At 42.3% G+C, this 26,998-nt stretch overlaps 1 protein-coding gene across 4 annotated transcripts in view; it reads right to left on the minus strand.

Moving 5' to 3' along the window:
• Positions 1-26,998, minus strand: part of ca10a (carbonic anhydrase Xa) — a 437,188-nt gene that overhangs the window by 96,610 nt on the left and 313,580 nt on the right. For all 4 annotated transcript variants that reach the window (XM_074663964.1, XM_074663962.1, XM_074663963.1 and 1 more), the window contains one exon: positions 15,599-15,741. In XM_074663964.1, coding sequence (XP_074520065.1) covers positions 15,599-15,741 — 143 coding nt within the window. The remainder of the gene's footprint in view (positions 1-15,598; positions 15,742-26,998) is intronic.

The following is a 26,998-nucleotide window of genomic DNA, read 5'->3' on the forward strand; positions in this document are numbered from 1 at the left end:
GTTTTCCCTGGTGCGTCCTTCAATTCCAACATCTTGTGCTTTTTTCTTCTTAACTTCATTGAAGAAGTGTCAGGAAAGGATTAATGTGGAGTTATGAAAATGAGGAAATAAAGTTTATCTCCTTGGTTTGTGGAGTCAATCCTCTGTTTGGGAGCTGGGGGTTTCTTCATGCATGTTTCTCTTAAATTATTCATAGGATAGAGATAACCTGGGTGACTTTAATCTCATCAGTCAGTCGGAAGAAGAACCACCTGGTTAATAAATGATCTTCACACATGAACGGAACTTTGAAACCATGACAGTTACATCGAGATGCATTCCTCCTTTTTATCCCTCCTTAAAGCTACAGCTTCATTATTCTGCAGGGTTTTCTTTATTCTAACATTTGTGCATTTTTCAGAAATCGTCCACAAGGGCCTGCAGTTATACTCTGGGTTCAACAACATTTACTAGACTTTTTTTGTTACATCTGAATTGCATCAGCACGCAAAAATAGCCTCTCCAGGATCATCTGTACAAACTCAACTCATGAGGGAGATATGCATGCTTTTTGTCATTAAAAAAAAAAGCGAGTTAAATTCTGTATTGCATGTTATGACTGAAGTGTGACCACGTAAGTCGTACTCCAGAGCTGCTGAGGTGTGAGAAGACTGCAGTGAGCTGCTCAATGCAGAGCTGAAGGAAAACCAGAAAAAAGGGCAGAACTAAGCAAACATCAAGAGCAGCAAGCCTCCCTGTGATCTTCAAGCCTTCCTTTATGGAGGGGGACTGTATACTCTGCAAACTGCTGACACTTCATATGCACTGTACTGCACAGGGAGACGCTCCCTGCTCATGAAGCACAGCCCTGAAAGCAAACAGCTTTTGGCAAATGTCTGCTTTTTGCCCACGATAGCTTTCCTCTAAACCTGAATTTCTTCACATGTGAAATGAATTCCCGTCACCCGAGTATAATGAATGCGTCCTCGAGCTGTTTACCTCTCAAAGGACTACTTATGCACTTTGTGTCGCTGATGTAAAAAATGCAAGAGACAGAAATGTGGGGGGAAGAACTCTGACAGTGACAGAACCTTGACGGGGAAATCACCTCCATTTTGTTACAAGAGAGTGAAAGTGTGATGCAGAGGAGGAGCAGGTGGAGGGAACAGCTACCTGTCCTTCATTTGTCATTAGTGATACACGTCTGTAGCACACTCCTCTGAATGCTCACAGGAGGAGGCGACAGCGCCACAATCCCAGACTGTTTCTGATGTCAGCAGGTGGTAGGACACAGCGTCTGTGTAACACCGCCCTTTATTCCAACATGTGTTTAATGAGTGTTTGTGCTCCTTCTTCTGCACAAACAACATTTAAAGACGGCAGAATCACCTGCTGTCCATGTGTTCCTCTGCAGGACGGTTTCTGAGCACAACATGGTTATTGTGTTTTATTTAAATGGAGGATTTAGCGCAGCATCCTGGCTTTATCTGCATAAATGCTGCTGACATTTTCAAGCATTTGGAACATAACGCTGAAATACCACCTGTCCTTAAAACTCCCCAACAAATGGAGCCTGAAACAAGCAAATATGGAGAAACCTTTCATTTATGGTCCCATAAAATGAAGATGGCACTTTTACCTGCTTAATCCTTCATATTCTAGTCATCATCCTGCCTTGCAACCCTTGGAAAAGTGAGGAAAAGGATGAAGATGGAAAGATGATACAAAAATGTGCCACAGACTTTATGAACTCCATAAAGTAGTGAGACAGAACTTTGGGTCCTTCGTATCGGTCAGTTTTAGAAGAGAATGTGAGAGAGTCTTTTCAGGCACCATTATATTCCAGAAGATCTATGGATCATAGATTTCAGGCTAACTAAGGACAGGATCTGGAGCTGGACAGGAGCGTAGATTCTGAGTCAGCCTCAGCATCATTAGCAGCAGGATCACGTCCATCCTGAGGCCCCTCGCTCTTTTCCCGACCCCGTCCTTCACCTCCTCGGCCCAGAGACAGAGAGCCGGCGGGCTACATTCACACACACACACACACATAGAGGTGAGTATGTTTGATTCACACACACACCTTCATGCACACACACAGAAGTGCGAGCATTAAATTCGGCTCCGAAGGACCTTGGTGATGAGAGTGAGAGCGGCCCTCCCAGACAGCCAACATCCTTGGCGATTGATTGTAAGTCTGCTCCACTCTCAGCTGCAAGAGTGTCATAAAAAAAAATCTCACACCTCTGAACTACGTCTCATCATTTCAAAGAAGATCCTCTTCATGTGTGAGTCAACTTTATAGAAATTCCATTTCTGATCACCTCTCATGGCGAGGTCAAACCACACATTATGAGCACGGTTACAACCCGATCCTGCAGACAGTTTTGGGACTAGCGGCCCTGAAAATAGATCGTTTTATTATCTTGTCGTTTGCCATAGCGAAGAAAAATCAAAGCCATATCTCACAACCTTTAAATCTTGGTTCCTTCTCACTGGGTTGTGGGTTTTAGTCCATTAGATCCAGTGTTTTAAATGCTTGCAAAAGTCAAATTATATCTAGAAAAGCACTCAGAGAGCGCAGACCTCTCCCAAGCATATTGTTATTGTCACGCAACACTTTAGTCCCACTTTAATGTCCCACTCCCTTTCAGCAGACTGTCTGCTACAATTTGGTTTTAGTTGCAGGTTTTTAAGATAATTTGTTTTTCTTCGTATCCAGAATATTGCCAGGACATGGATTGTACTTTTACATCTGTCAGAAATTATGGTGACCTTGTCTTGTATTGTTTTGCAAAGCAATCCGACCATTTATCGTGGAGTTATATACACATATGGTGATAACAGTCCTATCTCACAATGATAAAGAATCCTTTGAAAAAGTCCTGAATCCAGATGGTGATCCAGATCACCTCCAAAATGTAATCACGTATTTCTTATCTCATTTTGAATATTTGCTGAATATTTCATCAAGCATGACAAGCAGCATAACAAGATGTGACATTCTGCACATTGAGGACCTGCTACAACTCATCTGCAGCTCATCAGCAAGCTCATCTTAACTTTCCACAATGAGTCATTTTACATTTTCCAGCTGTAGTGGAAAAGTTTTATTTAGATTGTGCAGAAAATATCACTTAAGTTTTATCTGAAACTGGAAAAACTGACTCCACATTGAGGTTTATCCTGTTAAGAAAGTGAAGGTGGCATTGCTTCATATTTCCAGGCATCCCATGATACCTTATCAGCTTTCGTGCCTTTCCAGTTAAACGTTTCTTAATGTTCCAGAAACATTCTCTAACCCGAGGGGAACCTGAAAGCACTCAGAGGCATCAGGCGCTGAGCAGAAGACGAGGTGGAAGGAGCAGAAAGGTTACACCGAGATGAAAGAAGCTGAGTGATAATAGAGCACACAGCAGCCCAGAGATGATTAATACCATTCTCCTCTCCCATTTGCTGTTCATTAACTCACTGTCTGCCATAATGGCCTGGGCTCAAATGAAAGAGGAGGGGAGAGGAGAGGTTCAGGTTGGGCATCATTAGAACGAACAGGGATGAAGCGAGAGAAAAGGAGGAGGAGCGGGGGGAGGAAGGTGAGGAAAGAGTGCTGATTAGTGCAGCAGTTATCTACATCTTAATCAAGCCAAGTATTGCTCTTCGGCCCCAAAAAGGCCACACAATGACAAAACACAGATCCATTTAGCAAAACAGTCCAGCTCTGAGAGCTGCTGCCTCGCTTTATTGTCTTCGACGTCGCTGAGAATAAATATTCAACATGACATGCATGGTGAAGTAATCCTGAAAGCAAAGAGAGCTTGTTAGGGCTGGTACAAAATGTCAAAAACCAGAACTGTAAAAGCAGGTCTCCAATTTTACATATTTTGTTCCTCGCTAAGCCGAGAGCGCCTCGAGGGAGCGGGGGAAGTCAGGTGGACTGGATGAAGAGAAAGGGAAGGTAGATAACACAGCAAGTGGATGTGCATTTAGAGAGGCGTAACTCGTAGCATTTCAGTTATGGTAAAACTCTGGCGGAGATAAAAGCCTCAGACATTATGAATCCCTTTCTGCCTGTGCATGAGGGCTGAAAAAGACGGACACACGCAATTGGATTTGGAGAGCTGCTGCAATGTATTTCAATCTACGTCAGCGCTAACCTTATAAAATGGAAAACTATTGAACTGATAGAGAGGACGGAAAAAAAAAACATCCATCGACTAAGACAGGAGAAGAGCAGCGGCTGATAGAGACACAGAAAGGCTTTGGAGAACGGGTAATTATTCACAAAATGGAAAATAAAGATTGATAAAAAAAAGACGAGGGAAGAGGAGGAGGAGGTTTAACGTGAAGAAAAACAGCTTCCATTTTTCTGAACCTCTTCACTCTGTTCTAACCTCAGCAGGACATCTGTTTGACTCTCTGAACAAAATGTTTTATTTAATTTGTCAGGAAACCTTTTAAGTGACATGAGCACAACAGTCACAGCGAGTACAGTTCTGCTGATGCCTGGAAGAGCTGCGTGTCCTCAGACCTGACCCCGGTGTCGATACTTCATGTTGTAAATGAGAATGTCATTATTTTTAGCAATACAGCAGCGTTCATATTTAATATCTTTCCGGCAGTGTGTCAGTCCCTTAAGTGCATCCCTACAGCTCCGATAGCATTTCAAAATGCCTCATTATGTCATCAGTATCACTTAATGCAGCTGTGTAGGAGGAGGCTAGATCCTCAGGACGCCACAAAGACAGAGGTAGCGCTGTTTGAAAGACTTGTGATGTTCTTGTTTGTGCATGTAAGTCTAAAAGTCATGAAACAATTATTACATCTGTTCTCAGGAACATTGTCAGCTTCTAATGGATTTGTCACGTGGCCCACCTGAGAAGATATCGGTTTGTTTTTAGTCTCTAGATAGAGCCCTGTTATGTTACCTCAACTTACTGAACAAGTCATCCAACATCTTCTCATGACAACCGATTTCAAGATGTCCTCTTTCCATTATTCAAAACAGCTTCACAGGACAGATTCCTCATAAAGGAACAAATCTGTTAAGATTTGGGAGCAGCGGTGGCTCAAGCTCTTAGCGACACTCAGCAATCGAGTTGTTGTCCCTCACTCTAAAGGTTGTTTAAAGTCAAATACTTAAGTGTCTTTTAGCCTTTTAGGAAGACATTAACATGCCAGTCTTCCTATCAGAGCCAGTCCCAAGCCCACATAAATGGGAAGAGTTATGTCAGGAAGGGTATCTGACATAAAAACTGTCTCAAGTCGATCTGTGGAACACAAAATCAGAACCAAGAGACCTGTCTTACCAACCCTTAAAAGGGGACATAAGAAGAAGATATCCATGATGATTTGACAGACAAAGTTGCTAATAGGCTGTTAGCTAAGTGGCTAGGCCAAGGCCTTAGCTTCAAATCTTTGCTATTTTGTACTCGCTTTAATTTGGTTGGAGAAACTGGTGTTGCCAAGTTTATGTCCATGTTTATAGAGACTATAGGCTAAGTAAGTATAAGGCTCAACATTACCTGTTAGCTAAACTTCTGAAATTAAATTATTATCCAAAAAAATTAGCTGAGTACATGTTTCAGACTGACTACTTTTACAAAAGAGGAAACACCAAGCTAACAGAAACCCTAAAGATACCAAACATGTTTATACCTCCAGTGAGGAATTGGAAAGATTTCCAAGTGGTGACACCAAGTTGCTGTAATAGCCACCAGGGGGTAGGTGTCAGTCAAACTCCACACCACAGAAACAGACTTTCCTAACAGAAGATTCCCAAAGGTCAATTATTTTGATTGTTACAAACAAGCTGGAGGTGAGCTTCTGTTTGAAATATCCTCAAACATGTACAAGTAAGGCTCCTCTTTGTCCAAAAGGGGGCAACAACATTGGTGCTACCTGAAGGTTGCTCACAGAAGCTTTAAAGGAGCTGTGAGGAGTTTGAAAGTGATCTTGAAAAGTCTCCCTTCTAGATATATGCCTGATTGTAATCTACACTTTAAAATGAGATTATCAGCTCCAAACCTGGTTACAGGTTATTTTAAATTGCTACTTCTTGGCTTCCTAATCCGGCCGACCAGGACCTGATTGATTTACGGCACGTCTGGGTCTCTAAAACAACACAACGCCATCTGACGAAGTTCAGTCGTGAGAAGAGATAAAACACAGAAATCTGTGCTTTTCTCTATAGAAAATTATTTCTATGACTAATTTTGTAGTGGTGGTGGATACAGGAGCGGGAGAGTGTTACAGCCCAAGCTGAATTAGCCTCTTTCTCTGCTTGGTAGATGACTGGCAGGACATAACTTACCAGGATTTTTCTAATGTTACTCATTACAGACTTGGCTTGGAGCACTGGTCTTTCAGCTGCGCAAAATATAAACATACTAAACTACTTACAAACTGACAGTGTTTACTTGTTGTCACATTAGCCTACAGTTAGGTCGGAGCACCTGGCTGCCGATTTCACTAAATATAGCTGGCTACTACAACGTTTGCATGATGTCACGTTTCAAACCATAACACTAAATAACTGTACTGATAAATATCTTACCCTGGCGCGTTGTATCCAGTAAAAAAGTTGTCTTGAACAAAGAGAATTTGTTTTCATTTAATTCCAAAATGAAGACATGCCTCGCTGAAAGTAATTTACGACAGTGTACGTGAGACTCCGGGCCAGAAGGTGGCGAGGGAGTGCAATTAAAACAGATCCTCCTCATAGTATCTTTAAGTAGGGAATAAAACAGACACTAATGGTTGACTAATAACAAAACCTACCAAGCCTGAAGCTCAAACAGGTTTCTAACTGAAAAAGAAAGAAAACAAAATCAGGCGTAAAGACCTGTAAATGTGCCTCAAAAAGCCTCTGATTCTTCTTTCATTCAGAGCAGCTCACACACATGAAAACACTTTCTGTGTTGACTGTAATGATTGTGACTTCTGTTCCCCTGCAGGCTGGCATTAACAAAATGTCAAACTGGTTTTGGCAAACAGCAATTGAATTAATTTGCTGTTCTAAATGTGTTGATTTAAGTAAACATTGACTCAAAGCTTCGGTGCAGGTGCTGTGAAATAAAAAGACAGGTTACCCAGACAAAAGTGTGACCAGAAGGTGCTGGAGCTCTCTGTGTGTCCTTCCAACACTGGATAGTGATTCATGCAGCGTGTGTGCAAGTGTTGGCTTATATCTGTAATGCCGGCTTTCTGAGAAAAACGCAGAGCAGTATTCAAACAACATCAGCTGCCATCGGGGAAAATGAGTCTCAATTATGTATCTCTGCCTTCTGAAATACAGGGCCCGTATAAACAGGTCTATCATTACTCCGCCATTACGGTGCGAGACGGAGGTGAAATGACTGATGAGAGTACGGGATTATGGAGAGAGGGAGAAGAAGGGAGTGTGTAAGAGGAGGAGAGGAGTGATGGAGAAGGTGGACGCTCATCCATCTTGTCCCCGCTGACGGATATATGAGCTGAGGCCTCTGGCTGGCCGTCAGCGCGGTGATGGATGGGAGATCAGTGGTGAAAAACATGTAGATTCAGATGACAGCAACGTGAGCCGCACATACAGGTGCGAGTGGACAGGGATTAGAAAAGCAGAGGTGTTTGACAGGCAAAATATAGAATCCAAAAGCGTTTAAAGGTCAGTTTATTCACTGTGTGATAAAAAAAAGAGACACACAAGCAAAGCCAAGGTTTTAGGGGAGACGTTGCACTGAAATAGGTTGCCATTTGATGCAACATCTAAGGCTGTTGAGCCCAAAAAGACCATAGAAAAACATACAGATTGCTAAATATGGGGCTGAAAATGGCTAATAACACAAGTACCTGCATGTGCATCAACTGGGGTCAATGGGAATTTTGCTATTTTACAGTCTTTACTTGTCCCTCTGGTGTTCCTGTAGTAACTTTATGTGATTTTTTCTCATTTGTGTCTGAAAAGCTTCATTTAAGGCACTGTCTTTTTAAGGATTTCCACTAATCAAACCCCCTCTCCTCTGATTGGCCAGCCCTCTGGAGGCCTTTTGGGGGCAGACCTTGGTGTTTGAGGTCTCCAATGTGTCATGGGATCGTAAAGAGATCCTTATGCGGTGACCTCATCATTTATGCAACTCTCACAAATATCTCATTAAGCTCTCGTGAGGATGTTGTGGCAATCAATAATATGTAGAGGTTTGAAAATCCAGCAGCATTGCTTCCCAACTTTGCATCTACAGTGTGAGAAATTGAGCCACTGAAATAAAACTATGTCACCCTTGCCTGGTCTGATGTCTGTATCTGTCTGTATGTGTGTGTGTGAGACTGTAGGTGTGACGAACCCACCAGTAACCACACTTTAATTACTGAATGTCGTGTCGTAAGTTCTAGGAAGTCTGGAAACCTTGTTAGGTTAAATAATTCGTCTTCATCAGCAACAAAGAGTCCCCGGGTCCCAGCGGGCTCCGGCCTGACTTCATCAATTACTGCAGCCTGATTTGGTTAGATTGGACGCATGTTTCACACACAGGTTGTATTTGGAGGAACTATCACGGAGCTGCTGACCCAGTTAGAGAGCTGTGAGGAAGTCCTCTGTGTCTGAACACATTAAGGCTGTTTCCTCACCCATTGTTAATGATGAAAATAATCTCTGCAGACGTGAAAGGAGGTTATTCTACAGCGAAGCTGCTAATTAATTCTCTTAAACTTCTAATTTATTATTGGAGAGAGATCCATACGTTCACCTAATTTCAGTTAAATTAAAAAGTTAGTAAAAGTTTCACAACTAAGATACCTTTCTGCTCCATTATAACAAATTTGAGCTGCATCATGTTTTTACAGGGGGTAGAAGACGCAAACACTAAATTAGAAATACAGAGGAGAAGGGCGTGTACTGAGTTTGGTTAGGCTGTGAAGGGACATCAGAGAACCACATCCTTTTTGGATTAACGGAAACAAAACAAAACAAACAAAAAAAGATATGAAAAAAGAAAAAGAAATATGGCTCTTGTTGGACTTATGGATTTTGTTACATTTCCTTATCAGTGCCATGGGAGGCCTTTCTATAGCCCAGTGCTTGTGTGTCAGTCTGTCCTGTGCATCATGCAGTGCAGAGTTTCAGTCCTCCCCCTGCCTGACAGGAGAGGAATTAACTTTGACCCACTTCTCTGTGAGTAATGCTTCCACATGCATTCACACACACGTTCTGCACACACTCCCCTCATCACGTACAGCTCTCAGATGTAACACCTCTCATCAAGCCGGCCAAGAAGACATATTGGTATGACAGCAGCATGTTGAAGCCAAGAGCAAAAAGCTCAAACATACACTGAACAAGAGCATGTATGACATTAAAGTTTGCTAGAAGAGAAAAAAAAGTGGAGAGAAAAAAGGTCTTGGAAGTCAAATTGTCATCAAATAAGAAGAAGAAGAAGAAGCAGCAGAAGGACCTCTAATTAGATTTACTTGCACCTTTTTTTTCCAGCACTCCTTGTAGACTTACTTCCCAGTCTTTTACCCTTCTGAATTCCTGTTTTTTGACTCTTCCAGTTCTGTATACGTGCCTATTTTAAGGGCGCGGTTACACTGGCTATCCAAATCGTGTCGTGCTTAAGCACATTTGCCCCCCACAGCGCTCCTCCCCCCGCTGGAGAGTACGGCCAGGGGTTACACTACTCCAATATGAACCAGACTTTAGCGAGTAGCACACAGGCACATGCCCGCCTACGTCATCGTGGAGCGACTGTTTACATTAAGTGTGATCTCATAAGAGTCAGCACAGTGAGACACAGAAAACACTGCTACAACTTTAGGGACTTTTTGAACAATGGGAAGTCGTTTTTGCCTGACACAGCCCTCTAACACCCCGGCTTTGTTTATAAATCATTGTCAAGAGGTGTGCTCGTGGCGTGTGCATGAAGTAAACCGCGCCAAAGCCCACCTCGACGAGTGCTAAAGCAGAGAAGTGAATCGTGCTCAAGCACGCCATGGTTGCGGTCACACTGGCCATCCAAAATGTGCTGTAGGGCTGAAGAGTGCTTAAGCACGGTACAGTTTGCCAGTGTGGTCGCATCATAACACCTCTTGCTTACGGTCCTTTCCTGAATGAAGACAGTGTTTTTTGGATTGTGACTACTTATGCCTGTTTGCGTCTCCTGTCTTTGCATGGTTAAAAAAAAAAAAGAAAAACTAGTTAGAAAACCTGCTCTTCAAAAAAACAATCAAAAACTAAACTGAAAACTATAATATTGAAAAAAAAATTAAAGCAAAAAATAAAAAATACAAAACTATAATGACCTTCTCTGACAGTATAGATTCTGTGTTTTGTTGACATTTTATTTCTCCAAACTCAATTTTTTTTGTTTAAAATTCTACACAAAAAGATTAAAGGTCAGAAAAGCAATTTGACTTCAAAAGCTGTGATGGAAATTTGGAGTATTGTTCCAAACTTTTTGTGGAGATAAAGTTCCCTGAATGCCCTTTTCCAAAACGTTGGACATCTGAAGTTTGGTTAGAGGGAGAGAGTAATCAATCTGGATAATTACCTTCCTCATCTTCTGTACGCTGCGAAGACACTTGAAAACAACCATCTGTCCCCTGTCAGCTGCCTGTTGTGGCGTTATAAAGATATCTGCTTTCTGAACTTCCAGAACTAAGAATGTTGAGGGAATCATGACTTTTAAGAGGTTTCTGTGCCATCAGGGCGCATGCAGCAAAGTCTCTAGGCCATCTGGGCCAGTGCATCCCCATCCTCCTTTTTTCTCCTCTCTCTTCCTCCTTTCTCTTCCTCCTTTCTCCCTCCTCTGTCGGGTAATTGAGATTCAGGCCCACAGATGGACTTGTCATGGATGCTGGCTCAGACATTGCTGTTACACGTCCAACTATCTGTGGGCTGCAGACACGAGAAGAATCCCTCTGCCTCATGGTCGGAAGTTACAGCCGCCTCCCGCCTCGAGTTGTCAGCGCAGGTCTCAGACTATCGGATGACGCTTGGTTTGGTTTGTCATGCCACCTTTCAGACACTTAAACAACCTCACAGCATCGGCTGACCCAGACTTCTGTCTAATGAAGCAAAATCATTACAATCAAATATTTCCATAAATATTATGTAATCAAAGCCCCCATCAGGGTGTGTAGATGACCGACTATTGCACGGATCCCATATTGAGACAGAAGTTTAGTGTGGTGGAATGTGGTAAGTAGAGAGTGAAGGCGGACAAGCAACAAGGACTAAAGCATCTGTTCATATGACGCATGCTGAAACTAATTGGCCGACCAGCGCCCCCTGAAGTAATCCTTGAAATGTCCATGCACGAACCTATAAGCCCCTGCAAACCTGAGTAAAAATGAGTCATGAGGAAACTCTCAGTGGACACAGGGCACTGTGCATCTGCCTCCTCATATTAGAGCCTAAAAATCATGATCCATGTGTGCAAGGGGCACATGTTTGATCCGCTCAGTGACCTACAAACATCTGCAGAGAGCCCGCCTGGAAAACACCCAACACTCACAGCAGGACCTGCACTGGCCTGCTGACAGCTTCAACACAGGTACACACAGCTGCTGGCAAACACACAGCACTAAAGCAGAGCAGGCTTCAGTGACCGGCTGACTGACTGACTGATGTCTGATTGGTGGGCTGCATGGCCAGCTGGGCAAACCCAAGAATGAGCTTCTTCTGTGCGTAGTGGAAGTACAGCTGCCACCAGGAGCCTGCTGTTTGTTGTTCAACCCAACACTGCCTGTAATTAGAAAGCTCAGGGCTGCCAGTGACACACACACAGAGTCCTCTAAACACACACTCAGTAACTAACATGCATGCTTGTCAGATTCCCTCAGCAGACTGCGGTGAGATGTGTTTCATGAAGAGCAGAAGAAGAAAAAAGCGACAGAAGCTGAAGCAGAAAATCCTCTCTGATGTTCAGAAGTTTGTTAAACACACATTCAAAGCTTGTCTCGCTCTTGTGTATGATTCAAAGCTTTAAAACAGGACTTAAGCTGGACTTAGGCTGCGATTTAGAAGGATGTCATCATTTAATATCCCTTTTTACGAACGCACAGCCTGCCACAGACGCAGACAAAGCTCCTGCGCATACCTGACATCAAAGAGCAGAACAAAAGCAAGAGAGAGCTCCACGTCCCCAAACGTAAAGAACGCCTCAGATTCTCAGTGCTAATAGATTCCCTGTGCATTTAGTTTCAAAATAAATCAGGAAAATGAGGACAAAAGACACGTAATCCTGTTTCATAAGTGCTTTTCATAAATGTGCAGGAGCGACAACTCCAAAATCACTTTTTTTCTCCACCTCCGTCCCAGCTTCAAGTGATTAAATTCATTAAAATCTCTTCAAGTAATTGCGGCTCATCTATGGCAGAGTAAATATTCAATTAATAAAGCCTTTTTGATAAGTGTGATTCCTTCGTAGCACAGCCTCGTCTCTCTGTCATTAATTAAAATTTCTCTTTGGAGGTCAATTAAATTTGCCTTAACTATTCATTAGCTACAACACAGGCCTGCACAGAAATCTATTAGCGCAGAAGTTCATCTTCAATATGCAGATACAATGTGTGTGTGTGTGTGTGTGCGCGTGTGTGTGTGTATAAAGGGGAGGTTAGGGAGGGTTAATCTTCACCTCAGCACCCCACACCACACACACACACAAACACACACACACACAGGCAGAAAGCAAGATTTAAGCCCCTCTCTGTGTCGAGGTGGCGAGCTGAGCTGCGCCGAGCCCGAGCAGAAGCTCTTTACCGTTCTCTCTGTAGCGTGTTTGGCCAAGGCTGAGTGGCTGCCAAACAGCCAGAGACAGAGCGTGGATGAATCAGCACTGACAAGGTGAAGCCCGCCTCGTGTTCGCCGGCTGACAGCTCAGGTGCTCGGAGAGATGGAGACACAACAGATTACATTTAGACCGCTGCAGAGAGGGAGCGAGCCGAGAGGGAGGAGAGCCGGAGATAAAGCAGCAGAGAAAGAAAGAGTCCAAAATGGCTTTTGGAAACTTTTCGCAGAGATAAATGAGAAAGTTGGACTGTAATAGCGTACGGTGTGAGGGTCTGAAAGGATCGCCAAAAAGTGATCCACAAGCCAGGAGAATAATCACTTCAAACTTCAGGGTTTCTTTCCCATGAAATGGAAGAAAATATGAATAGGTTTAGACTTCTTTGAAGGAATCTCTAAGAATGTGTTCTGTCTACTTCACTTACAAAACCTGAATGCTTGGGGGGTGTTGGAACAGCTCTGGGTATGATGTGTAGTATGACATAAAAACTCCTTTAGCATGGCTGTTAAATTAATCAGATGAGCTTCTGCAACAATATGAAGATATTCTTCTGCTTCACTCCAAGGAAAATGCTTGAAATGTAGTCACAGACACCCCAATGAGCTGGATTTAAAAATTATATTGAAAAAGAAATGAAAGCATGGCTGAAATAAACCCAGAATCACCTATTTGTGAAACTTCTATCAACAAAGTTTGATGATGTTTAATGAAAAGATAGCAACACCACTTTGTCTCTGTCAAAAGATGTGAGTATGTTGAGGAAAGAACAAACTTTTCTTTCAATAATCCATGGTTGCTGTAGGAGCACATGAGTCCTCTTTTTTTTCCCAGGAACAGGGTCGCATAAAACCGGAGACCTTTCCTGCACATCATGTTCTGTTTTGGTTTTGTGCACTTATCTGAGATTTCAGATCTATATCTTGTTTACTGAGCCAAGCTTCTCACAATTTCCTGTTTCAAACAGATTCATGTTGTGCACATTGTTCTCTAGTGTAACGTGTCATTATTGTGAGCACTGGCACAGAACAGGCAGCATGTTTTGAAGTCTTTACTTTCAGCAGCTCTCAGAGCTTTGTGGTTACTGACTCACTCTTTGTGCTTTGTACTAATTGTTTCATTTGTCTTTGAGCTTTTGGTTATTAGCCTCATTAGCTTAGTGGTCCTTTTTGTTCTCGGTGCTGGAGCTGTATTTATTGTATCAAATACCCTATTGTGTAGTCCATACTCCAAAAACAGACTGGGTCTTGTACTTCGGTATGGTTGATATACCCTGGATTTTAAGGTACGTCATATTCTCTATATAGAGAAGCTGCTGGCCTGATCCCATTCTCCACACTGACTCACAAACCTCATGATACATTCTGTTGAGTAAGCCAGCATTCAGTGCGATCCAAAGGTGAGATCATCGTGAGGGAGGACTCTTCAGAGCCAAATTACAAACACTTTCTGGACTGTTTGTCCATTTTTTTTCTTTATTGAAATACTATCCTGCAAAGTAAAACCATGTCTGAAGACTTGATGGTTTTCTTTAACAAAGAAAATTTGACTTAAAAGAATAAAAGCTTCCCACAGCCTAAAGACTGACCTTTAAGTTGCACAAATGCATCTTGTTTCTCTTTTTTTGTCAGAAGATGCCTCTTGTATGCTGCATGATGTCATTATCGTGTGCACCATCATTCATCTTTACCATCCAAAGCCCTCACAGACGAACACACAGCTTGTAAAGTCTGCGAGGATAAAGCCCGGGATTGGCCCCTGATAGCTTTTATGACTGTAAGGCATCACCTGTCAGGGAAACACAAGCAGCTTGTTTCAGGAGTGAAAGCAAACGTCCAAATGAGTCAGAGGCATCCAGCTTCATCTCTTATTGTCTGAGATGCAACCTTGACTAACAGGGTTGTCTGTCTCCACTGATTCTCCTCTGCTTCTGCACGATTCATCAACATAGCAATAAAATTATAGCACCGTGAGTGATGTCCTCTCACCGGACACGCTGCAGGGTAGCTGCTCTTTAAAGCTCAGTCCTTGAGGCAGCAGCGGGGGAGCCCTCACAGGAAGACGAATTGTGAAATTTAATTTTCATTTCAAGCTGAAACTACACCAGTGAGGGAATGTATGAGCAAGTGTTCTTATCTTTTAATTCTATTATTCTCCCGCACAAAGCTGGAATTCAATTCTCAGTGACTAATCGCCTCATATTAAAAGTGCAAAGAGGGAGTCCATGTGCAGAATATGGGGCTATTTTTGCATCTATTTCATGCAGCAGCGCTCTGTAGGTGGTAAACAGTGTTCTATATGCTCCATCATTACCCAAGGCTAACCACATACCTGCTGCTGGCATGTAAACATAAACTAATCATACCATTAATCCCAGCATGCAACTGTGCTTTTCTGAAGGCAGCCCATCTGCAAGGCTTCCCAATTAGCTGCCGTCATATGGCAAACAGCAGATCTCTGGTACAGATCCACCCTACTCCATGCACCACTGTACAACAATATGCTCGACTAATCCGCTGTCAGGCTGCAGGATTCAGCTGCAAAGCCCTTAAGATAATGTCACAGCCCTTCTTGAACCAGAACACAAGCATTGTGCATCTCTGAATAGATGAATTGTCCTGTGTGTTATCTCCAGCAGAGTGGTCCTTGGATAAATAACTCACATTGTCTGCCAACACAAACAGCAATCGATCAGGTACACACACCTTATCAGAGCACAATGGCACCCAAACACAACATGCACACACTCACACAACAGAAACTGGGACTGAGCAGCGTAACGCAACGTCTGAGTGATGCAACCAGCAGCAAAGAGAGTCAACACAGCCAGAGCAGAGTGTTCGCATGTGATTCGTCCTTACCTTACGTCCACCTGTGTTCAGCTTTATCGGCGTGAGGAACGGGTCAAAGATCATGTGGCTGGTCTCGATGTTGACAGGTGACTGCCTCTTCCCCACTGAGCACAGGTTCCAGGCCGAGTTCACCAGCCCCCAGAACGACGGCACTGCAACACAAAAGACAGGGCGAGCGTTCAAAAGGGCGAACATCTGCACGGAGCAGATAGGAGCGCGCTCCAGAGAGAGGTCACACAACTGACAGCCAGAGTTTGTGCTCCAGCCTTTTATTTTAATTCGGGTCTGACACACTCACAGTGGGAGAAATGTAATTAGCAGAGTTCAACCTGTGGAGACTGGACTGACTTCAGGAGTGAACTCAAAAACACTCCTGACTGAAATTACTTTAAAATCTGGAGTTTCGTTCACAATAATTTACTTTTATATCTTGTATTTATATTCTGTCTATTTATATTTTATCAATTTTTAGAACAATTTATGTAACACTTAATCTGACTTGCACTTTATTTTTGTTGCCTTTTTGAACTATCATTCTCCTGCCACTAAGGGATTCTACCAAATGGACATTTGTTGTATTCTGCATAATGACAATAAGGTTTCTATCTATATCTAAGACTATTTGTTGTGGCCTCATTATCTCCATTGTCGTCCTTTTGCTTGTGTTCACTGATCTAATTTTTTGACACTCACCAGCAGAGAAACAGACCACATTGTACTGTTGTTTACAGACTAATTTTAGTCCTTCCTCACAGGACAAGTAAACTGATGTAGTAGTAAATATTTACTAGACATGCCGATTTCCTTAATTTTGGGTGATAGGTGATCAGTGATCGGCCCACCCTTACATATGAAACTGATCTTATATACCTCCAGGAAGGTCTGACAGTCAGCCATTGTTGCTTTTTGCTCTGCGACCTAAAACTCATGACTTTATTGGTTGTTTAAGTTAAAACATAAAGATTTTATTGTTTCACAGGTATTGTTCAAAGATTTTCAATAAAACAAGACAGGAACATTGAAGGTATATGCTGACAGTCATATAAAATGAAAAATAAAAATTGGTATCGACCCCAAAGGTATTGGCAGGTCAGGCTTTTTAAAGATCCATGATCAGCCAGAAAACTGTGATCGGTGCACCCCTAATATTTACCATGGAGATTCATGGTTCCATACATAAAGTGACATCTTGATTCTTAGAAAGCAGATTAACTGTAATTTAGCTTTAAAAGGACATAAATAATCATCGGGCTGGTTGATATTTGCAGCAATTGACTTGACAACTAAAAAATGACAGAGATGGCCACAAATGAAAGACTGAAAACACAAACACACTGTTGTTTATGCTTCTTATGGACTTTCTCTATTTAATAGGACAGTTAATACTAGACACCATGCCCCAGTGAAAAGAAACTTTCCCAACATCATGTTAACATTAAAATACATTTTTCCTTTTGAAGCATGTTTAGTGCCCAACAGTACTTTTTCCAACAGTGAAGCTTACAGGTTTCAGACATAAAATTCATGTTATCCAAGAAATTATGATGCAAAGGTCATCTTGTTCTAACACCAAATGGACTAATTTATTTTTTTTAACTTTGCCAATCTGTTAGTCTTTGGTGCCAAACACAAACTTTGAGTTGACAACATCCATTTTTTTTGGACACCAAAAGAACCATTAAAAAAGGAAAATAACAGAAACGATAAAGCTTACAGGCCTGTGTGCTCAAAATTGCTATTATAAGAGGCAGTTGGCAAATGATATGTTTTCTGGGGCACCAAATGATATTAACTCTTGATTTGGCCAAAAATATTCAGTTAAAGACATGATTTTGCAGAATTTAGCTTTGCCGACAATGAGCCAACACCCCGTTATCTGGCCAGTAAAGAAGCTATGTTTTATTTTTTTGGAAAGTTTTACTTTCAGGCTTTTTATGCTTTTAGCTGAGGGGACAGGACAGTCGACAGAGCAGGAACAAGGGGAGAGTGAGGAGTGAAATGCTGGAAAGGGGCCTCCGGCTGGACTTGAACCCAGGTTGATTGCTTGAGGGGTTGTCCTATGGAGTAAGACCTAAAGTGCAGGCCTTATTTTGCGAAGCTCCTGTATGTCACACCAGGTCTTCATCTTCTGAGCGTTATATGCTCCCATTAAGTCTCTCCTGAAGTAACAGGAGCATGGATTGCAGCCTCATGCTGCCAACATGACACTGAGGAAGCATGGAGGAGAAAAATAAGGAGTGCGACTTTCAGCTGCGTGCTAAAAATTTCTAAACATAGAACCTTTTCAGAGTATTTTAATCAGCCTGTGATCAGCTCAAACATGCACTATAAGACTGAGAGCACAGGATGGCACAGCAAGAGAGAGTGTCAGCACTGTGGGCGTGATAGGCATCTCAGCCACTCATTTTCTTATGTAAGACTTGGCACCAGGGACCAAGGATTCAGTTCTTCTAACAGGGTGGGAAGCAGAGGCTTATCTCCATCAACTCCAGCACAGAAGCAGCTTTTTGCTACAATATCTGCCAGAGCCTAAAGCAGCATTTTCCATTTAGGAACACAGTATTACGCAGGGATGAGTCACTGGAATTGTGATATGCAAATACCGCTGAGATTTCCAACAAAAGCTGAGATAATTTGAAAATATGCAAATTCACGCTGAATCAGAGGGAAGCAGACGCGTCTCGGTGTCAATTCAGAGCTAAAGACTCAGCAAGTCAACGAGTCGCACAAGACTCGGAGCGGCGAAGTTCGTCTGCGGTGCTTACACACTGAAAGTTCTCTCAGATGAAGGCAGAGGGAAGAGAGGCAAGGAGGAGTATTTATAAACCTCTTCCACTACGAGTTTTCTTTTTGTAATATGCAGGTTTTAGAGTGATAGCAGAAAGAGTTTAACCAAAGTTACTCAGAAAGCAGGCGTGATTGGTTGGTTTGGGTTGCATCTGACAGAGGAAAGATGTTAATGATCTCTTGACAATCCACAGTTGGTTATCACGACAAGCACCGAGCCCCCTTGTTAATGTTTATTGCGCTGCACCACCCAGTTCTGGCTGCCTGTTACAGCAGCTCTCTCTTCCTTGTTGGTTTCTTGTAATTTTTCATCTCTTATTTGTCATTTTTGCACTTGGGGTCAATCATTACTTTGTGTGGTTCATTTGTTGGTCGTGGACGCCAAACTGGTTTTGCTCCTGTGTTTGTCTGGAGATCCTACATGTAACCATGGCCGCATAGTTTACATGTAAAATCAGCTGTTAGCATCCTTTAGCAAATTAATGCTAACTGGTGCAAGGCCTGATGATTCCCCACAAGGTGAGGAGAAGGAGGTGAGGAAAACGTGCTGGTACTCAGGGGTGAGCTAAGAAGTGACGACATCAACCTGTCCTTCCATCCATCGTTATTGGGAACGAAAGATCTATCTCCAATAAGATGGATGAGCTAGCCAAGCTAACCCAGCAACAGAGGGAATACCAGAAGGCAGAGTAGCATCATACTATTCACAGACATGGCTAACAGAGCTAACACCAGACACCAATGCCACATTGGAAGAGCTTCACCTGCTGTGGGAAGACAGGATCCAGGAGAGAAAGACTGAACAGACTGCTGAAGAAGCTCAGTCCTGGACCCTGTGGAGGTGGAGGCTGGCTGACTGGAGAATGATGGACAAGCTGTCATCATCTATTTTCTAATGGACTTTTTTATAATTCCCATACAATTTCTTACTTTTGTTTTCTTGATTGCTGCTGTGACTCCTCCTGAATTTCCCCTCAGGGATAAATCAAATATTTTCTATTCTATTGTTATTTTAGGGCTAAATCTTTATTTTGTCATGCATAAACCCCAAACCTTCAATGAAAGGTGACCACAGCTCCAGCATGGACACTAAATGTTGACTCTGCAGTGACGGTTCACTGTAAGTCTGTAATCTCACAACACCGAGTCACAGCAATAAAAGGCTCTGCCTGGTAATCCCTCTGAAGGTGGGACTTCTCTCTCTGAGCCGTCTACTCTTTGACTTTCACACGAGTATTAAACACTCCTTGACCTGCACCACACCATAGTATAATAGAGAATAGAGTATCTTTATGACATGAGCCTGTAAGCTTGACCTCAGCTGTGCTGCAGACATTATGCTGACTGTCAGAGGCCTGGGACACCAGGGGGCAGTTGTTATTTCTGTCAGGATGGTGTGGAGAAGACCTGACAGCAGCAGCAGAGGCAGTGACTGGATGTGTGATCACTGGATCTCTCTGCGGTGAGGAAGGCTGATGCGCTGTGGCAGGCCAGCTTCTCTCCATCTGATGTCGAGGAAATCCTGAACCAGTCAACTGTACGGTTTGACCGAGATGCAAACGGAGTCTCGGCTGTTTTTGAAGAGCTCTGTGTAAAATATGAGTGGCAGCAACTGTGACAGCACGAGTGACATCTAAGTTTTCAGAGTAATTGGTTGTGAAGCTAAGACAGCTGATAGATAAAGGATGGAAAAAGGCTTTACCAAAATTTTTTAATCATATAAAATGGTTTAAATAGTTAACTGATCTACCTTGATGCTTGGAAGAATCTGAAGTTACAAACTTGCCCTAACAGGGCCTGCTTTATGCCAAAATCTGTACTTATTTCTCTCACTGCTAATCAAAAAATGTAATAACACTACATTGATCCAAAAAAGCTCCAATACAAATCTTATTTAAAGATATTAGAAGCCAGACATTGGGATTTAATTCCTGGGAAAGAGTATAAAAAAAAAGGTTGCAACACAACAAGTACAACTTTTAAGGTTTGTTTCCTTTAAAGGATGCTAAATTATTTAGAGAAAATGTGCTTTCAACATTTTCTTTTTTAAATAATACAATAAAGAAGTTGTGTAATAACTTTAAACAGGATTTGTATCAAGACTTTTCAGGCAAATGTGGTTTAAATGAGGTATAATGAGATATCTGAAATAACAAAAACAAAGTGGCACAATTGGTCCTCAGATTATGATAGTGTTGCAGTAATTTAAGTTATATATAAATCTTTTCAACATATCTATTGAATTGGCTCCAACTCCCACATGTTTGTCCATTTTCTTTTGCTAATTGGCTAAAAGAAGGTGGAAAAATCTCCATGGAGGCATCAAAACCAGTCTGTCTTCATGCATTACGGTGGCAAAAAGACATAAAAGCATGAACCATTTGTGCAGATATATTCTCATGAATGCAAGGAAAATGCTATTTGCATAAGTTGCAATTAGAACTGCATGACTCATACTGTTTGAAGATAAATATATATACCTGATATCCATATACATTATTTTAATTCATGGAGTATGATCATTTTCACCTCAAGCCTTGCAGCCCAACCTAAAGATGAATCCCTATTTAAGTCAATGGTCCATGCTTTTTAGGCATCTAAAAAAGACCTTAACATTCTGAAGTTTGAATCTACAGTTTTGCTTTGACGGACATGAATCATTTTATGCTGGATCCTTTCCCTGCGATAGAAACGTTAACAATCCATTCAAGAGCTGCTGTGTTTGTATACTGTTCAAAGAGATAACTGATTAAATGATGAGATCTGCAGGAATGTTCAGACAGAATTTGTGCATGGAGGTAACAGAAAGAGACAGAGAGAGGAAATAGCCCCTCAATCCAAAATCTTGAAAATGACAGGAAATCCATGAGCAGAATGGGACTTGGAGTGTGTGTCGATCGATCCATTAAACCCGGGCCCCTCATCGTAAATGCACACATAATTATTAGCCACTGATAGATTCCTGAATGCAGCTCAAGCAGCGTGGGGCATCACTCAGTGCTGACAGAGGCACAAGCAGCTCTGTCAATAATCTACACACAGCCTACTATAGAAGCCATGCTCCTATATTTCACTCCCACTGCTCGCCAGGCGTCAGAGCCACTTTCATTTCTTATTGGCAGGCTGTAAAAGTGGACGGGGATATATGGCGTGGCCTTTTGCAGATGTCGGACAGAGGGGATGGCTAATGCGCAGCTGAAAAGGGCATCGCAGGGCGGGAGGATTCTGCTTCGTGGTGGCTTCGCGTCCCAATATTTCATTAGAGAGGTTTCACATCATCGGAGGCTGTTTGGGGTTCTTCAGCAGAAAGACAGACAGCAGGATTGAGACAATACCTATCATCTGTCCTACTGTGAAAAGCATTCTTATATCCGTATCTCTCTCAAACAGGTGGATACTTTTCAGAGTCCAAAACACAACACGCAGAGACATGGTCCATGTTTTACAAAAAACAACTTCAAGTGACAGATCACCAAACAAGCAGCTATCAAAGATGTCATAAGGATGAGGATGTAGCCACCATGACTGTTTGTCAAACACTATTTTAGAGCCCCAAATCTGATGTTTTTGCTGCCAACATCCTGGTACTTAGGAGCCTGGGGCAGTCATATTTGGAAGATATTCCACAGGTGGACATTCAGTAACTAGACAACAAGGGACACCACATCCCAACAAACACCTTTATGTATCAATTCTGAACTTCACAGGACAACAACATTCAAAATGAACATCAGAAGACCTGAAACAGATTGAGATCATAGATTAGCCTAAAGGGGGAGATATTCACTGAAGTAATACATCAGATAATGAACAGAGTTTCTGACTAAATCCATTCAATCTACCTGTTTTCCTATACCGGGGAGTCGCCCCCTTCTGGTCAGTTGAAAAATAAAGGTTTAGCAAATGGTGGGTCAAATGCAAACAAAATCAAGAGCTGCTTTCCGTCAGCTGGTGTCAATATTTCAGAAGAATTAAAGTCTGTTTGTGCCAAAATCTTTAATTTGAGTGAAACGAAGAAAGAAAAAAAGAAAGACAGAAAGAAAGAAAGAAAGAAAGAAAGAAAGAAAGAAAGAAAGAAAGAAAGAAAGAAAGAAAGAAAGAAAAAAAAGGGAGGTTGAAAACTGTTGTTCCCTGCTGTCATGTCATTATTTAGTCCCATATACAATGGATGTTTTTATAAAAATCACTCCTTTTGAAGCTGCAGTCTCAGTTATGGACGTGGGTGTGTGAAGCCCTGTTTGCAGACTTATTATGCAGCTGCCTCTGCAGGGAGTGAGGTGCATGCTGGGTCGTCCCTGTGGGCTTATTAGAGTTCGGGGTTGTGGTGAAGGTGGGGACTGAGGTCTGGGGAAATGCTCTCTGGGCAATTAAGCCTTACATTAATTACTTCCTGGGCCGAGGATCTCACAGAGAGGTATGTAGGTATGAACCTGGAGCCTGGAGAGGCATTGTTTCTCATTATAGAGAGCTGTAGGAGGAGGCTGGCACCAGAGTGTAACATATGGATGTATGCAGGGGCACCCAAAGGGTTAAAGCTGCAACCATGTACTGTAAAGATTACCAAAGCTGCAGAAAGGCAAATTCTGATGTTACATTAAAGAGATGCACATATAGGAGCACATATGCATGGATAACCCCCCCCCCCAACACACACACACACACACACACACACACACACACACACACACACACACACACACACACACACACACACACACACACACACACACACACACACACACACACACACACACACTGATACTAGCTGCAGAGGTATGCATTTCATTAAACAGCCCGGGCACAGAGATAGCTTTAATGAAATGTCTTTATTCTGTCAACTGGATATGGATGAAAAGTTAGAGTAATAGTCTTTGGGAAACAGGAGGGAATTGGAGAAATGCAAAGTGAGCACACACAGGTTTAGACACACACAAAGACAACCCCCTCTTCCTCCCTCCCTCCCTCCTCCCACCTCTGTAGGACCCACATGCTTCCTGTACATCTATTTCTTGGATGAGCATCAAGAAAAGCAGAAGAAGTGCCTTCTTTTTGTAACTGCTGATGCAAAGCTGGGTTGCAATTTCTCCTGCAATGTAGGAGAGGGAGAGGGTGAGAGATAAAGCGCTGAGGAGACCTAACAGCTTGGGAATAAATGCTTACTTAAGCAGGTACGGAAACCGACATCTTAATGATAATGAATGTCTAAGAGCTGCACTAACGGAGCTGTCAAATTCTGCTAGCTCTCAATTTGAAACCACGCACCGGCGCTGCAGGTTCCATCTTGTTTACTCACTGGGGGGGCATTTTAGCAGACATTTTGGAGCGTGTATGAGCAGAAGGAGATATGCTTTTAATGAAAGCAGTGGACAGGGACCAGGTGCGGCACATTTATGAAAAAGTTGTCATTGTTTCTTTTTTCAAGTCAAGGGAACACGGAGACTGCAAGCTTCAGGGGCTTCAGGATAAAAAACAAAAGTGTTGAGTAATTTATGAACAGAACAAAGTAGAAGGTAGCACTTTTGCTTTCTCAGTAATATGACTGTTTAGTAAAGATGAAAGCTCGACAGCTGAGTATTTAACAAGTGTTTGCCAACAGTGTTTAATGTAGCTCAGATTACCGAAACAATATCCAATAGCTAGGCCTGTGCTATGTTTCTGAATAGCAGAGCCAAACTTGTATAAAACATACATCTCTTTATGCACTTTAGGTCCTGTGGAGGGTGTATTTTTGCAACAGGTGCCACGTGACATCCAGGGACAAGATGTAAGAAAGGCATTAAGAGGAAAAAAATTACTGTCACAACAGAAATGAACACACTGATTAACTCCCAGAGTTGTCACACTGAAAACTGGAGCAGCCACAAAAGCTTAAGAGCAAAAAGACAAGGACTAACAGAGACTCTCATTACATTTTGATTAATTTAGACTAAGCATTGAGTCCATTTTAGAAACTATATCCATGAGGCAAGCTTTCACATACTCAAACTATGCTTTGTAATTACAATTTAGCATTCAGCCTACACAGCTTTGTGATGCAGGTATCAGAGCTTCTACAGAGATGAGTAGAGAGGGATCAGGACCCTGGACAGCTCCAGGCATCGACGGGATGAGAATTAGATGATGTCCTCTGAGCTACCTGATGCATTTATTTACACTTTTAAAGAGAATTTATATTTTTTCATGTATGCATAAAAGAGCGCCATAGAGATATTATACTAAACTCAAATACATTTCAATTAATCTGTCATATAAATAGAAAAAGAACCATCAGTAATGCTGTGAAGGTGAAAAACGTGGTTATGTAAAAGAACTTAAATGATGCAGCCTGTAAATTACCAAGGTATAAATCCACGTTAACCTTGTAGATCGGGTTAAAGTGAAATCACTGAGGTTTCAGCAGCGATAATTGGGGAAAATCAGCAAAACAATAAATTAAATTAGAGGCTTTATCAATATGCAATATGAGCGGCACAAAAATGTGACACGAGCAGACGTTCTTGTTCTGTAATTCTACTACAAATGAATCTCAATTGCTCAAATTATTGTTATAAATTAGTGAAATTTAGCTATTATTTTTGTTTAAAAGCACTAATTTGACCGTTTGACTTGAAACTTAAAAAAACCCGCCATGATAAGCAAAAATACCATAAAAAAGACAGTTTTATTCTTCCTGTATGCTTTGGAGATTTCATGAGTAAAAAAGGCTTTTTGAAAAGGTGAGAAACAACAACAACAACCACAAAAAGAAAACCTAACAAACACAAACAGTGCCGCAGGTAAAGCACCGTCTAATCAGAGGTGAGACTTTCATCACCTGGTCCCCAGTGGTCTTATTACTACACTTCATCAATAGCTCCTTTATATCAGCTGTAGCATCAGCGCTAATGAGGCTAACAGCAGTGCTGCTGACGATTAGCGGAACAAAACGTAAATCAGCAAGCTGCTGTTAGAGGCAGTGAGCAGCAGGTACTCCAACGTCTTTCAGGATGCACACACTGTGAGAGAGAAGAGAACACACACTCCTCTGTGTGCATGAAGAGAGGCTGAGGGGAAGAGTGAGTGTGTGGCTGCAGAATCGAGAGACAGGTTCCCACTCAGGTGGCATGAACTTTTTGATTTTCTGGAGGCTGCAGAAGAAAATGAGATTACATGCAAGTTTCTGTCCAATACTGCTATGCAAACACAGACGGTATTTGTTAACAGAAACAAACTGCTGGCATCAAACCTCAACCCAGGTGTAAGCAGATTATAACACCATCAGTAAAATCACTGTGCTTTAACAGGAATTTGGCTTTTCTGTTGGTTTTATTTGAGTATTAATAGCAGTTTCTCCTCATCACACTACACAGCCCTCACTTCACTCCTTTTTTCATAAGGTCATTTCCACTTTGCTTTTTTCTCATGAGACTGTGAAGCCACATTTTCACATTCACATCCACTGACTGAGCTTTTGTGTTTGTGTTTTTGTCTCAGCAGCCTGCAGAGAGACTTTTGGGGTTAAAGCCGTGCCGCAGGATGTCTGAAAAGAACACGCTAAAGGTCTCATTCCCTAATGGAAAAGATAAAACTTAAATGACTTCAGTACATTGTGCATTTTTCTCCTGGTTGTTGACCTCCTGTGTGGCAGCCGGTGCCTTTATAATGCTGCTTTGTGCTGATGCCATTTAAGGTTACTAAATTATTGAAACACCAATTATGTGCATAATGCTAATTTTCCCTCGGCAATTTCCAAGCTACAGTGAGAGCAGCGCTGCTTGACCTTTGATTTAAAGCCACTTTAAAATGACTCTGAACTGCTTTGCATTTGTTATGACTGAATGTGTAAAAAATGCATTAGTAACTTCTGAACTTGGAGTAAAAGAGTGTGAAAGGAGTCCAGATTGTGTGTTCCTGTGAGCCGTCCGTCTGTGTTCTCACTGAAATGGTTGGTGACAGAGGGTCTTGTTTGAGCGTGTCCTGTGATGGCGGAGTAATCCTGCTGGCCTCGCCGTGCAAAGGCCTCATTAGCACTGTCCAGTCAACACAACAATAAACACGCCAGTCAAGCTAACTCCTCCTGTCATGTTGTTAATGGGGTGGGATATCCAAGCTGGCGGCCAGCAGAGGCTTCCGCTCTCAGGGGCGGAATAACAAACACAGCGTCCCTCGAGGAGTGGAGTGATGGACGAAGAGGAGGACTGCTCCAGACTCTGGAGTTTGTTAGCAGAGACATTAGGAAGTACCAGGAACGTGTGGAGGTGTTGTCTGCAAAGGGCAGGGCGCCCAACACATTTTCTAATTAGTGAGAGGAAACGTCCCACTGGGACAGACAGGAGTGCAAACGTGTCAGGAGTGACAGAAAGTTTGAAATCAGCCCCTCTGGTGTCTGCTGAAGAGTTTGACCTCAGACCTGGATAGATCAAAGGTTAGTGCATTTTTGCCTCACATTAGCTTCCCTGTTTGAGGGTGAGATCAGCATAGGAGTCATCAGCCTTCAAGATGAGCTGGAAAGACGAAAACAGAAGAGTGTTTGATAAACCGGGTTTTAGAATCAGGGTTTCTACACGAATGACTTGAATATTCCTTGCAAGACTCAGATCTTACCCAAGTTGAGATACTTTTTAGAAGAAATATCTCATTGCT

The sequence above is a fragment of the Halichoeres trimaculatus genome, unplaced genomic scaffold, assembly GCF_033239565.1.
Source record: "Halichoeres trimaculatus isolate MK-OKI-2021-1 unplaced genomic scaffold, fHalTri1.1 fHalTri1_scaffold_23, whole genome shotgun sequence".
Lineage (NCBI taxonomy): Eukaryota > Metazoa > Chordata > Actinopteri > Labriformes > Labridae > Halichoeres > Halichoeres trimaculatus.